The following is a 12,747-nucleotide window of genomic DNA, read 5'->3' as shown; positions in this document are numbered from 1 at the left end:
GCATACTCAAACTTGTAAGACTAAATGCAAAATTTAAAGAAAGTATGAAGAATGGAAATGAGATAAAAATAGAGACTTCAGCATCAGTGTTAGGAATGCATTCATCTCTCCAAAGTGAGAAGTTTCACCCATGGATGCAGCTAGTATTACCTGGCTTTAAGGATAAGAAAATGCAAGATGTTTGCCTTCAAGTGCCAACTAGATTGCAGTGCTGATGAGCTTTAAACTGATATTATTCCATGGGGATTATTTCCATCACATTCTTAAACACACTCAGCAAGAAGGAAATAACAGAACCACTAGACTCATACATTATAAGAGTAATTTATAAATGGTTACTCAGGATTCAAAAGTAGGATGTGCATTGATAATGCAGGGCAGTCACTATTACAGATCGTATAAGGCTGTGACAGAAAGCTATTTTCACAAGAAATAAGAACTAGGCTTCCATCCATACAACAGACACACTTAATTTGCAAGTCTCCATAACAAAATTCCTGGAGTATCTTGAAGCACATTCAACTATGATTAAAGTCAGCATTGCACGAATTCCTCAGCAGAGTCTTATATATACTTGCTCAGAAGTAAGTACCAGACATGACAGGCTTCCTGTCTATGTTTGTTTAGAATGTTAGGATTATTCCACCCCTTTCAACCAAGCAATTTTATCCCTTCATGGACGGTTAACCCAATATAAAAAAAGCAATTCAGCTTACAATTTATCATGAAGCTCCATAATGCAGAACCCTAACATGAAGAAAGTAAAATACAAGGCAGATGAACTATTTCATCACTCAGTATAATGCAGATCATCAGATCATGATGATCTATCCCAAGCTGTTTCCACCACGTTCTGAATTAAAAAGCTATTCAGTCGTTTTTTTAAAATCAATGCTTAGCGAGCCAGGTATAGAAATCAAATAATTAGGAGGATTTGCTACAAAATAGAGCACAACTGTCTTAACTCTTTTGGGGGGGGGGGGCTATTGGCAGTTATTTCTGAGAAAGTAGCTGGCACCATGACAAAATCCCTGTTGTAAACAATGGGGAATCACAAAATTTACTATGCAGCGGAGACAACAGGTTCCTTGAAAGAGAAATTGGTGATAAATGCACACACTGAATTAGTTTTCTGCTCCAATAAAACACCCTAAGCAGTTTCCCTAAATCACACGCAAATATTACCCAGTTCTAAAATGAACTACTCCCAATAGCACTCCAAAATCATGTATTCCAAAGCACAAAAAGTGCATATGCCCCACAGTACTAAAATGCAACAAAACCCAAACATCCCATTCTACAAATACACATACTTTTCTAAAAAAATTCCTGAAAGTTCTGCCTCCTTTTAAATCAAAAACATGCATGCACCCCATTCACCAATTAAGCACATCTCTTCACCCCACCAGTTTTCTTCATGCTCATTTTTTTCCAACTCCTTGGCTTGTCTCCTTTCTCCTCCTCCTAAAAACACCTACTCTATCCTTCTTATAGCTACCCTTTAAATTACACTTATGCTTACACAGCTTATTCTTCGTTATCACCCATATTCCTGGTTTCCATCTTACCCATGTTTCATTGACTTTCCTAACTCACTCTCTTCCTCTTAGGTCACCCAGTCTTGAAAGCTTACCCAGCAGCAGCTTTTTCCTTTTTTCCTGACAAATCTGTGGCCGTCTACCTGTCCAACCTCTCCTTTCTCAGTTGTATTTTAGCCACAGGAATACAGAAGCATGCCGAAAAAGAAAGGGACAGTAGCTGGAATGCTGCTGGGCCTTCCAAACACTCAAGCGCTGATTTTGTTGTTTTAAAAATCTTTAAAATGTTTTATACTTCAAAAAGGGAAATCCATGGGAGGCTTGAGGGGGGAGCTATCTGAGCATACTTGTACAACTAGACACTATGTTGCCAATCCCACTAAAGAGATTTTAGTCAAGTTTATTTATTATACACACAGCACGTTTCGAACCTTCAATTTTTATTATATTCACCAGCCAAACTCTGCAATTCTTTGACTGTGAAGCAGATGATCTGGATTCTACTACTGAAGAGAATAAATGAGATTATAAATTGAATCCAATGTAAATGAATTTCTGATATTAAGGAGGGAAGAAATAATGGCGCAAGAAAATACAGTATTTCAAATCACAAGGATTTCACTATTAAAGGGAATATTTAAGCACAAAGGCTTTGAACTCAATGACTCTAGATAGTATTTCACAAGGGAAACATCATATTATGAACAGCCAAATATTATTTTGTAAAATATTGTTTAAATATTGTTATCCTGTATGCAATTTACTACGTAGTACTGTTGTATAAATCTCTACTTTTGTTTTCTATTCTTGAACTGGTAAACTGAGAACACCTTGTCTGCTGTCATCGATGAACTTGTGCTCAGAATGAGCAAAGCAAAGGGAAGTAAATATTTATTTTAAACAGCTTTGATTCCACGATTTTAAGACATTGTTCTTTTTAAATAAAGGCTGCCAAACCAATACCGCAGTTCAGCTAAACCAAACATAAACTCCTCCGGCCAGTTTTTATTTCAGGGTGAGGTTGAGGCGCTCAACAACATTTGAGCAAACCATGGATAAACATCTTGGGTAAATCCAGGCAGGGCCTGGCTGACCGATGTTTCTGAGCGATGAACTAGGATCTGCTCTGCTTCTTCAGCTGTCTTCTTGCCCAAGTTTGTCAGGGCAAAAAGCAGGGTCACCTCCCAATCTTTCAGCGTCTCTGCAAATCCTTGGCTTTAGAAAAATCTGCCTCGGCCTTTGCTTCTTGGTATAGTTTTACCAGTCATCTCCTATTTGGATTAAGGAGAGAAGAAGAAAATCCTTTCAGGCACAAGAAAGGCCATAAGGCGCTGTCACCTTGGCACTGAAATCAATGGATCGCACTGGGACCTATCAGCGCCCGCGGCCTGCATTAAGCGGCTCTAGGGCAAGGGTCTTCTTGGCCATGCGCAGAGTGCTGCCCTCGCAGCGACGGGGGCTTTGACCAGCCAGCAAGTTTAAGGCCGCCCCGCCGTGGCAGGAGCTTCCCTTGTCTCCAGCCTCTGCCGCTGGGAATTGTGGGGGCTGTAGTCCAGTATCAGGCGGCCTCAGAGCGAGGACGGCTGAGACGAGGCCTGGCGCGACATGGAAAGCCAGGGGCGGGAGAGGTGTTTGTTGCTCCTCTCCCGAAGGGTTTCTTTCATCGAGCCGCTCTTCTCGCGTCCTCCGGTAATCCCGGCCCTGGCCTTTCGCCCACGCCCTGCAGCAACCCAGCTAGCTCGGCCGCCATTTTGTCACCGCCGTCTCCTCCAAGGAGGCGACTTTCCTGGGCACGCCCATCCCCTTCCTGCGCGCGGATTAACTCGCGAGCCGATTGGCCAACGGCCTCCCGGTCGACCCGCGCGGGAATCGGATTGGCTCCTTTCCTAATGTTTCCCAACACGGAACGTTCCCTCCCGGCCGCTCCCCGCCGCTTTCTCTTCTATGAGGGGCCTTGTCGCCCCTCCCCGTCCATCGGGTTCTATACAAATCTTGGAACGCCACTCTGGGAAGCGATTGGCTCCGTCTCGACAGCAACCCGAGGCGCCGAATCGCCTCTCCCTCGTTCCCTTTGTTTCGTCTGCTTATGCAAATAAGGTGCGCCATGCGGGAAGGTCATTGGCTCCAGGAGACGTCACCGAGCTCGAGCGTGCCTCCTTCCCCTCGCTCTGGGAGGGATGAACGTTCTAGAAAAAAGGGAAAGAGGAAGAAAGGAGGAAAAAGCCGGCCGGCTCCCCTTGACTCACGCGCGTCGCAACCCGCCCCCTTCGCCCTTCTTTGTTGCGTCACGGGTTGCCGCTGCGGCCATTGGCGGAAGGCCGACCGGCGAGGCCGCCTGATTGGCTGCCTGGCCGGAAAGAGGCGTAGCTCTTCTGGAAGGTTCTCCAGAGGTATATAAGGTCCGGGGCCAGCCCGGGGAAGCCGCTTGTCCCCAGCCGGTATCGTGGCAGCTATTTTATTTATTTATTTGTGCGCGCGGGCGGGCGAAGCAGGTAATTTTTTGTTCCTCTCCTCCTCCTCCCCTCGGGCCGGCAGAGGGCCGCCCCTGGTTCTTAACGGGGGAAAAGCTCCTTTCCGCTTTTCGCGGTTTCTCTTCTCCTGCCGCCGGGAAGCGGGGGCTGCTGGCTCCGGCGCGGGCGATGCAGAGGGCGGCGCGTCGCTTCCGAAGGCGACCTCCCGCTGCCCTTCCTCGCGAGGCGACGCCGGTTTCCCGGGCTGGATCTCCCGGGCCGGCCGCCGCCTCCCTGCCGAGCCTTTGTCTCGACCCTGCGCGAGGGTCCGCGGGCAGCAGAGGCGAGCCTGCTCGGGAGGGGTGCGGGGGCTGCAGTGCATCGGGGACCGGGCCGGGCTTCGTCCCCGGCGCCCCCGCCAAAGCCTGGCCTTCCCCGGCTCGAGCGCCGTGCGGAGTCGCGGCCCCCGCCGGCCGGCCGACCTCGGCGGGGGGGCTGGGCCGCCGAGCTAAGGCGATTACGCCGCCCTGCCTCCTCCCGGCATGGGGGGGGCAGGCCCAGGCGGCTCCGGCGGCCGCCGCCTGCCGGTCTGGAGGCTCTGCCTGGCCGGGGGAGGCTTCTGGCGTGAAGCGGCCCCGGCGAGCAGGGAAGAGCCCCGCTCGTGCCCCCGCAATGGGCGGCGGAGGCGGCGGGAGACGCTCGGAGCAGAGGGAGGGGGGAAACTGGGGCGGGGGTCTTCCTTCGCGACCTCCCCGCCCTCCAGCAGCGGAGCCGGGAGCGGAGCGCGGGGGCGAGGGAGCCGCCTGCCAGCCGCTCCTGTTGCACGTGCTCGGCAGCGCGCTCTTCCGGTCCCGGGCAGCGGAGCACGTGGCTGGGCCGAAGCCCCGCCCCGCCCCGCCCGCCGCGGGGGTTTCCCCAGGGCGCCGCCACGTGGCCGGGCGGGTTCGCGCTCGGCCGGGCCACGTGGTCGCCCATCCGGGCCAGGCGGGGGCGAGTGGAATTGCACCCGCGGAGGGAAGCGTCTAGGAATCCTCTGGGCATGCGTAGGATGGTTACAAGATCGCTCCTGAGTCAGATCGGGTGGTCCAGGGGAGGCTTTTCCAGGATCCTCTTGCATACTGTTAAGATGCAACGGTCTGGGTGCTAGGTGAGTGCTAGGTGAGTCGTTTGGTTTCATCCAATGAAGGGAAAAAAACTTTATTTAACCTTTTCCTAAAGCCTTAGCTCAATATTTTCCCCCTGGCCCCTTTTAAGAGGTGTGGACTTAGACTCCCAGAATTCCCCAGCCAGCATGAATTCTGGGAGTTGAAGTCTACACCTCTTAAAGGAGCCCAGGCTGAAAAACACTGCTTTAGGTCATGAGCTAGAGATGTTCTGTGTGGACTAATGGCTGATTTCTTAATTTTTTAATGTGTTGGCAGTTCACCATGTCTAAGGGACCATCTGTTGGGATTGATCTGGGCACCACCTATTCCTGCGTTGGTGTCTTCCAACATGGCAAGGTGGAAATCATTGCCAACGACCAGGGTAACAGGACCACTCCAAGCTACGTGGCGTTCACTGACACGGAGAGACTGATTGGTGATGCTGCAAAGAACCAAGTGGCAATGAATCCCACAAACACCGTCTTTGGTAAGGAGTCATGTGCCTGGAAGGGGTTACTATGTGGAGATGCGTAGCACTTAGGAATTCCTTTGTACCTGTAACCACCTTGGCTGAAAGTAATCTTTGCTTTAAAAAAATGTCACTGAGATGGTGTTCTGGAGGCTCCTAGGAAAGGCTAAATTATTTAAACATCTTGCTTAAGAAAGCCTTAAAAGTTCAGAAGTTGAACTTTGTTAATCTAATACAGCAATCAACATAGATAATAGCAGTGACAATATTCACAGCAGGTAGAGTGACATAATTCCAACACTTGGATTTTATTAATACTAGCTGACAGTGGTAATCAGATTTCTGTTTCCTGAAGCAGTGGGAACTTAAGTTGTAACTCCTCAGGGCTTCTGTAAACATAATGGTTTTGGAAGTTAACCTTTGTTAACTATAAAATCGCTGGAATTACAATCTTGTCTTGAATGCTACCTGTTACAGTCACTCATTTTTAGAATGTACAATTTAAACCAGCCTTTTTCAAGCTTTTGACCCTGGAGGAACCCTTGAAATATTTCTCAGGCCTCAGGGAACCCCTGCACATTCAGGCTCAAATAGAGGCCAGAAGTTCCAAAATTCTTATATTCGTTTCATGGGTAGGCCTGTATGTATGCAGTAACAGTGTTTTTACACTAAAAATAATGAAACTTACCTCTTTAGTGTGAAGTTGCCTGAATCTGAAATAATTTTTTAAATAAATTGTGATTTCTCAGGGAACCCCTAGTGACCTCTCGTGGAACCCTGGTTGAGAAATGCATATTTAAACTAATAAAGTGTGTACTTTAACTTGCAAGTTTTAACTAAGAGGGATTGAAGAGCAGTTTTAATTAGCACATACAACAACTAAAATATCTTCAATAGATGCCAAGCGTCTGATTGGCCGCAGATTTGATGACGCTGTTGTGCAGTCGGACATGAAGCATTGGCCTTTCACTGTCGTGAACGATGCCGGCAGGCCCAAAGTCCAAGTAGAATACAAAGGAGAACCCAAAAGCTTTTATCCTGAAGAAATTTCTTCAATGGTGCTAACCAAAATGAAGGAGATCGCGGAGGCATATCTAGGAAAGGTGAGTTCTTCAAACTGCGTAAGAGAGCATAGTCAAATTTAAAGCGAGTGCCTAGTGCGGTGTTTCTCAGCAACTTCAAGATGCGTGGATTTCGACTTCCAGAATTCCCCAGCCGGCAGAGTTGAGGTCCGCATGCCTTAAAGTGGCTGAGGTTGAGAAACAGTGCCCTAGGGAATTGCCCCACTCTTGTAACCTTTTTCCTCCCCTCCAGACTGTTACAAACGCTGTGGTCACAGTCCCAGCTTACTTCAATGATTCCCAGCGCCAAGCAACAAAAGATGCTGGAACCATTGCTGGTCTCAATGTGCTCCGGATTATTAACGAACCCACGGCAGCTGCTATTGCTTATGGCTTGGACAAAAAAGTGAGTAGGGATCCTCGAGGTTGGGAAATGGGGCTCCCTGGTTTCTGCCCTGGGTTTTCCATTGACCCTTTCTTTTTCTGCCCCAGGTTGGTGCCGAGAGGAACGTGCTGATCTTTGATCTGGGCGGTGGCACTTTTGACGTCTCCATCCTCACGATCGAAGATGGCATCTTTGAAGTGAAGTCTACAGCGGGAGACACACACTTGGGGGGCGAGGACTTCGACAACAGGATGGTCAACCATTTCATTGCCGAGTTCAAGCGGAAGCATAAGAAGGACATCAGTGAAAACAAGCGTGCTGTCCGCCGGCTCCGCACAGCCTGTGAGCGGGCAAAGCGCACTCTATCCTCTAGCACTCAGGCCAGTATTGAAATCGATTCCCTGTACGAGGGTATTGATTTCTACACTTCCATCACCAGAGCCCGCTTCGAAGAGCTGAACGCCGATCTGTTCCGTGGCACTCTGGATCCCGTGGAGAAAGCTCTGCGGGATGCAAAGCTTGATAAATCTCAGGTGCATGATATTGTGCTGGTGGGCGGGTCCACCCGCATCCCCAAGATCCAGAAGCTCCTTCAGGATTTCTTCAATGGCAAGGAGCTCAACAAGAGCATCAACCCCGACGAGGCTGTGGCCTACGGTGCAGGTAATTACAATGCAACTCGGTTGTGCCCGCCAGGAACAATCAGAACTTTTTGAACCGTAGCTGCTCCGTTAAAACTTTTTCCTTGTAGACGAATCTTGGAATCTTCTGTGAATGTCATTTTCTGCCATCTTGCCCAAGTGCGTTCTATTTAACATCCTTTGTAGCTTCAGCCAGAATTTGTTTAATGGATAACCCAAAGCCATCTGAGAAAGTAAAGTGTCTGCTAGGGTAATCAGGCACATTTTGGGGGATGTTGCTCATATTTGTTTGTGTATGTATGTATTTACTTGTTTATTTTTCCATAGCTGTTCAAGCTGCAATTCTCTCTGGGGACAAATCTGAAAATGTGCAAGATCTGTTGTTGCTGGATGTGACTCCTCTCTCCCTGGGCATTGAAACAGCTGGTGGTGTCATGACAGTCCTGATCAAACGCAACACCACAATCCCCACCAAACAGACTCAGACATTCACCACGTACTCTGATAACCAGCCAGGGGTGCTGATTCAGGTATGCAAAACCCATAGGCTTTGCGTAGGGGAGAATTTCTGTCATCACCAAAATGTGGTCCGCAGGCCAAGGTTTGGTTGCAATGATGAAGGTTCCAAATCCATTCGTAGTTTCCACCAGAGGTTGAAAGACCTATGTTGGCTTAAGTACCTTCCTTGGATGTCTGAGCGACCACCTGGGTCAAAAGGTCCTGCTAATTTTCTTCAGGGCTGCTTCATTTTAGTAGTAGAAACTAGGAAGTTTGAGGTTTATAAATAGAACTAATGAATAAATATCTGTAGATGTACCTGGACTACAACTCCCACCCTCCTCCACTGGTCATGCTAGGCTTCATAAAGGCCCACAGGGACAAAGGTTTCCCCCTCAATGGGTGAATTTCCCATTGTAACCCACAATTGATACCCAGCTTAGCTAGGGCCCACTCAAACACGTTTTCTGCATGCCTTCTCAGGTGTATGAAGGGGAGAGAGCAATGACTAAGGACAACAACTTGCTGGGCAAGTTCGAACTGACTGGCATCCCTCCAGCTCCAAGGGGTGTGCCTCAGATTGAAGTAACCTTTGATATTGATGCCAATGGCATCCTCAACGTGTCTGCTGTCGATAAGAGCACAGGCAAGGAGAACAAGATCACCATCACCAATGACAAGGGTAAGTTCTGTAGAGAGGTTGGGCATTGCTTAGAAGTCATCAAATGAAGTCCCATTGATTGGTCCCTACGGCCTTGCCTCTGGCTACTTCACTGGCCGCTTGCCTCAGTTATGTTACCTTATTTGCCTTGACATGTCTGTTCAGTGGACCTTAAACAGTTTAGTCTTTCAACCTCACCCAGCAAAACTCTGGACAACATTAATAAAGCTACTTGGCTAACAATTTGGCTTCTGTCCTGTCAGCCATTCCTATTCAAATCCTCTGAAACTACTTTGCTTAAAATAAGTTGAGAAGTACCACAATTTCAGGTTATTGAGTATTTGGCATGGAAGCCTCAAAGGAAATCCATTAACTAGCAGACCCTGTTTTTTTCAAAGGTCGGCTCAGTAAGGAAGACATTGAGCGTATGGTCCAGGAAGCTGAGAAGTACAAGGCTGAGGATGAAAAGCAGAGAGACAAGGTGTCCTCCAAGAACTCCCTAGAATCCTACGCTTTCAATATGAAGGCAACTGTGGAAGATGAGAAGCTCCAAGGGAAGATCAGTGATGAAGACAAGCAGAAGATCTTGGACAAATGCAATGAAATCATCAACTGGCTGGATAAAAATCAGGTCTGTGGCAAACTTCTTGGAACATCCTTTGCAGAGGTTCATTAGCATCACAGTGAGGCAGCTGTCAGTGACTCTTAAAAGGTCTAAGTTGTGGTCGCAGGGATGAAGGTTCCAAAACCATTCGTAGTTTCCACCAGAAGGTTGAAAGACCTGTGTTGGCCAAAACACCTTCCTTGGATGTCTGAGCGACCCTTGTATTTGCATCACACATTATTTCCAGCTTAGTTGAAAATGCTTGCCTTTTGGACCCAGGCCCCCTCAAGAGAAGTTAGCTTCTCTTTTTTTGTTTACTAGTCTTCTGAGCCCATTACTTGAGACACAGCAATGTGGGCATCACTAATCGAGAGGTTATTCTAGGCCCATCAGCTCATAGTAAATGTCCAGAGATTTACAATGTTTCTCTTTCCCCTCTATTTTTAGACTGCTGAAAAGGAAGAATTTGAGCACCAGCAGAAGGAACTGGAGAAAGTCTGCAATCCCATCATAACAAAGCTATACCAGAGTGCTGGAGGCATGCCTGGAGGCATGCCTGGCAGCTTCCCTGGTGGTGGTGCACCCCCTTCAGGAGGGGCATCTTCTGGACCAACCATTGAGGAGGTTGACTAAAGGTCCATGACGTGGCACTCCGTGGGCCACCTTCAGAACTGAAGGACTCAAGACAATTACAAGGGCATTCTTCGTACTTTGAACATGTGCACAGGGAAGGGAAGTAAATGCTGCACTTTACCAGTACCAGTACTGTATAAGGAAAAAGTGGAAATGTAATTCCAATCCCAATAAACCTATTTAATTGGCAATGTGGAGCACGTGTTCTGTTTTTTCTTACCCCGCTGTTTTGTAAATCCCTATCAGTTCCCAGGATTTCTTAGCATGTTTACTAGGGAATTCTGGGAGTCAAAGTCCACACATGTACAAGCTGCCAGCGTTGAGAAACCTGTGAACAGATTGGAGAGCCCACAATGCTCAGTAGGTCTCTGGCTTCAGGTAAACTTCCATAGTACCTGATTTATGGCATCATCTTAGCTAGCTTTGCCAATTCTAATAGTGGAAAGCATCAACGTGTGTCACCACTGAGTCAAATTCACCTGAAATGGAACAAGAGGGATGAGGCCTGCTTGGTGTTTGCACAGGAAACCACCAACAGCCCATGAAATCTGGGAGAATATGGTTTCCTTCTAAATGGGAATCTTGGAATTGGGTGTCTTCATCTCTTAAAGCAGTTTTGTGCCTCTGTCAAGAAAAAGGCAAGAAACGTCAGTATTCCCTATTGTGTTTAACCTGAAACAACACACAAGCTTAATAACTAGGCCTATAATGAAGCAAAAAAACCTACAGGTTATCAACTGGCCTGATGCTAGATTTCCATCAAATGCTTCTGAATGCTGAAGAGTATTGAAGGTGGGACTACAAGAACTGGAAGTATTTAGGATGTAGAATCCAACCTGGTTCAGATAAACATCAGATTGGGAAATCTCATGGCATAGGCAAGAGGATAGAATGGGTACAGGGACTGTAGATTCACTGTCCTAACATCCATAAGCAAACATGAATCCTTTCCATGACATTCAAATTTCATAGCAGTCGAGCAGGATTGTGCTGTCTCTCTGGCTTGACGTGGAATATTTTCCGCATTTGGGGGTCCTAAACACTCAAAAGTGGAAAAAATTGAAAAAGGCTTCCTAATTAAAGCCACTGCATCATCTCTTGTACAGAAAACCTGAGCTGGGGCATTTCCTGATAAGCACATGAATAGAAGGTGACTTCCCATTCAAAGTCTGTCAGTGCCACATCAATACGTAGGACATTTGGAATCATGAATAAAGATGATTAAAGCTTCAGGATATAGGAATCTGCTGTCTTAATTCTGTGCAGCCACAAGCAGGAACAACCCTTTGAAATGGACCTTCAAAATACACATCAGTAAAGTAATGCAGTTTGAAGCACATGTGAGTGAAAAGGATTTGCTGAGTACAGTGATTTGAGTTGCTCTTGAATACCTCTCCAAAACCTGGCTAACAACAGCAATCAATACAAAGAACCCTCATTTGTGTTCATTGTGTGCACCAACAATCCTATATTCAATCTGCAATCTGTGGTTACGTCAAGAATGTCCTAATTCGGTTTTCAGTATCTTGTCCAACCTCCAAATTCTGCAATCTCCAATGCCCTCCTAAGGGCAGAGTGCCAGAATGGAAATAAGAGGATTTGCATCTTTCCACCTCTTCCTGATAAATGTTTTTGCTTTGCTTCCCAGCCCCCAACTTTCTGTACAATGGGAAGGAATGTCATTTACCCAAGGGTGATAGGGTGGTGAACTGCCCTGGCAGCATTTTTCTGCTCGTCAGCACCACACCTCCTTTGGACAGCAGAGATATTAATCCCACCTTGACCAGAATAAGACAGTTTCCAGGTCTGGGCTTTCTCCTAGAGATGGGAATGCTCTACAATTTCAAGAGAATTCCAAAGTATTTTATGGCTCCCTCCTGAATAGTGTCCGGGGAGTCTTAACCTTACATAGTTTTGTATTCTCCTCTGCTGAGCGTTAAGACTGATTACTTGCTGGCTTAGAGGCTCTGACATTAAAAGCACTTCTCAGCTTTGGCTTCCTTTGGCTAAAATCCATCTGGTTCAACAAGTCTGGAAAACTTTCAAGTTGGTCTCTATTTAGTGATGTCTTGATTAGTCCAATACCAAAACCCTGGGACCTGGGAACTGTTGAAGCGACCAGTGCTACCACTTTTTCCAAGTTAAAAAGGTGCATATGTGCACATTTGTTAGCAAAAGATGGGTTGCCTATGGCATGCATACCCCATGTGAGAAGGTAAAGCTGCCCTCAGGTTGAATTTGGTGGTGATTGCCCAGATTTTTTTTTTAAAATCTGTGTAGTTGTGTTCAGTTCTTGGAGACTGCCTGGACAAGTCACTGCGGTTTTCTTGGCAAGGTTTTCCGGAAGTGGTTTGCCATTGCCTCCTTCCTAGGGCTGAGAGAAAGTGACTGGTCTAGGGTCACCCGGCTGGCTTTGTGCCTAAGGTGGGACTAAAACTCATGGTCTCCCTGATGCCTTAACCACTACACCAAACTGGCCTGGCCAATGATTTTGACTGCAGCCCAGATGTGTTTTGCTATTGCCTTTTTCCAGAATGCGTTTTGGTTTCCCAGCCTAGCTTCTAACTCCAGACCAGGTGCTGTCCCTGCTGAGACATTTATTGTACAGGCCCACTTAGGCACTCATGCTGTTGCCCAGAAATGAAGATCTCCAGCAGCAACG

General features: G+C 47.2%; 1 protein-coding gene, 1 long non-coding RNA gene and 2 other non-coding genes across 4 annotated transcripts; all 4 read left to right on the top strand.

The window, feature by feature from the left end:
* The first annotated feature begins 566 nt into the window (after positions 1-566).
* LOC134502685 (uncharacterized) lies at positions 567-2,371 on the top strand. Its single transcript, XR_010068475.1, has 2 exons — positions 567-1,610; positions 1,644-2,371. It is a non-coding gene; the product is annotated as an uncharacterized LOC134502685 (long non-coding RNA).
* A 3,007-nt stretch (positions 2,372-5,378) lies between these two features.
* HSPA8 (heat shock protein family A (Hsp70) member 8) lies at positions 5,379-10,280 on the top strand. The gene is made up of 8 exons (XM_063311603.1): positions 5,379-5,620; positions 6,500-6,705; positions 6,917-7,069; positions 7,156-7,711; positions 8,017-8,219; positions 8,671-8,869; positions 9,247-9,479; positions 9,900-10,280. Exons 1-8 carry the CDS (start codon positions 5,398-5,400, stop codon positions 10,083-10,085), a joined length of 1,959 nt encoding a protein of 652 aa, XP_063167673.1. The 5' UTR covers positions 5,379-5,397; the 3' UTR covers positions 10,086-10,280.
* Positions 8,297-8,390, top strand: LOC134503015 (small nucleolar RNA SNORD14). The gene has a single exon (XR_010068492.1). It is a non-coding gene; the product is annotated as a small nucleolar RNA SNORD14 (small nucleolar RNA).
* On the top strand, positions 9,574-9,668 carry LOC134503016 (small nucleolar RNA SNORD14). Its single transcript, XR_010068493.1, has one exon. It is a non-coding gene; the product is annotated as a small nucleolar RNA SNORD14 (small nucleolar RNA).
* Positions 10,281-12,747: the final 2,467 nt, after the last annotated feature.

This window comes from Candoia aspera, chromosome 9, assembly GCF_035149785.1.
Source record: "Candoia aspera isolate rCanAsp1 chromosome 9, rCanAsp1.hap2, whole genome shotgun sequence".
Classification (NCBI taxonomy): domain Eukaryota; kingdom Metazoa; phylum Chordata; class Lepidosauria; order Squamata; family Boidae; genus Candoia; species Candoia aspera.
This window is presented reverse-complemented; position numbering and strand designations above follow the sequence as displayed.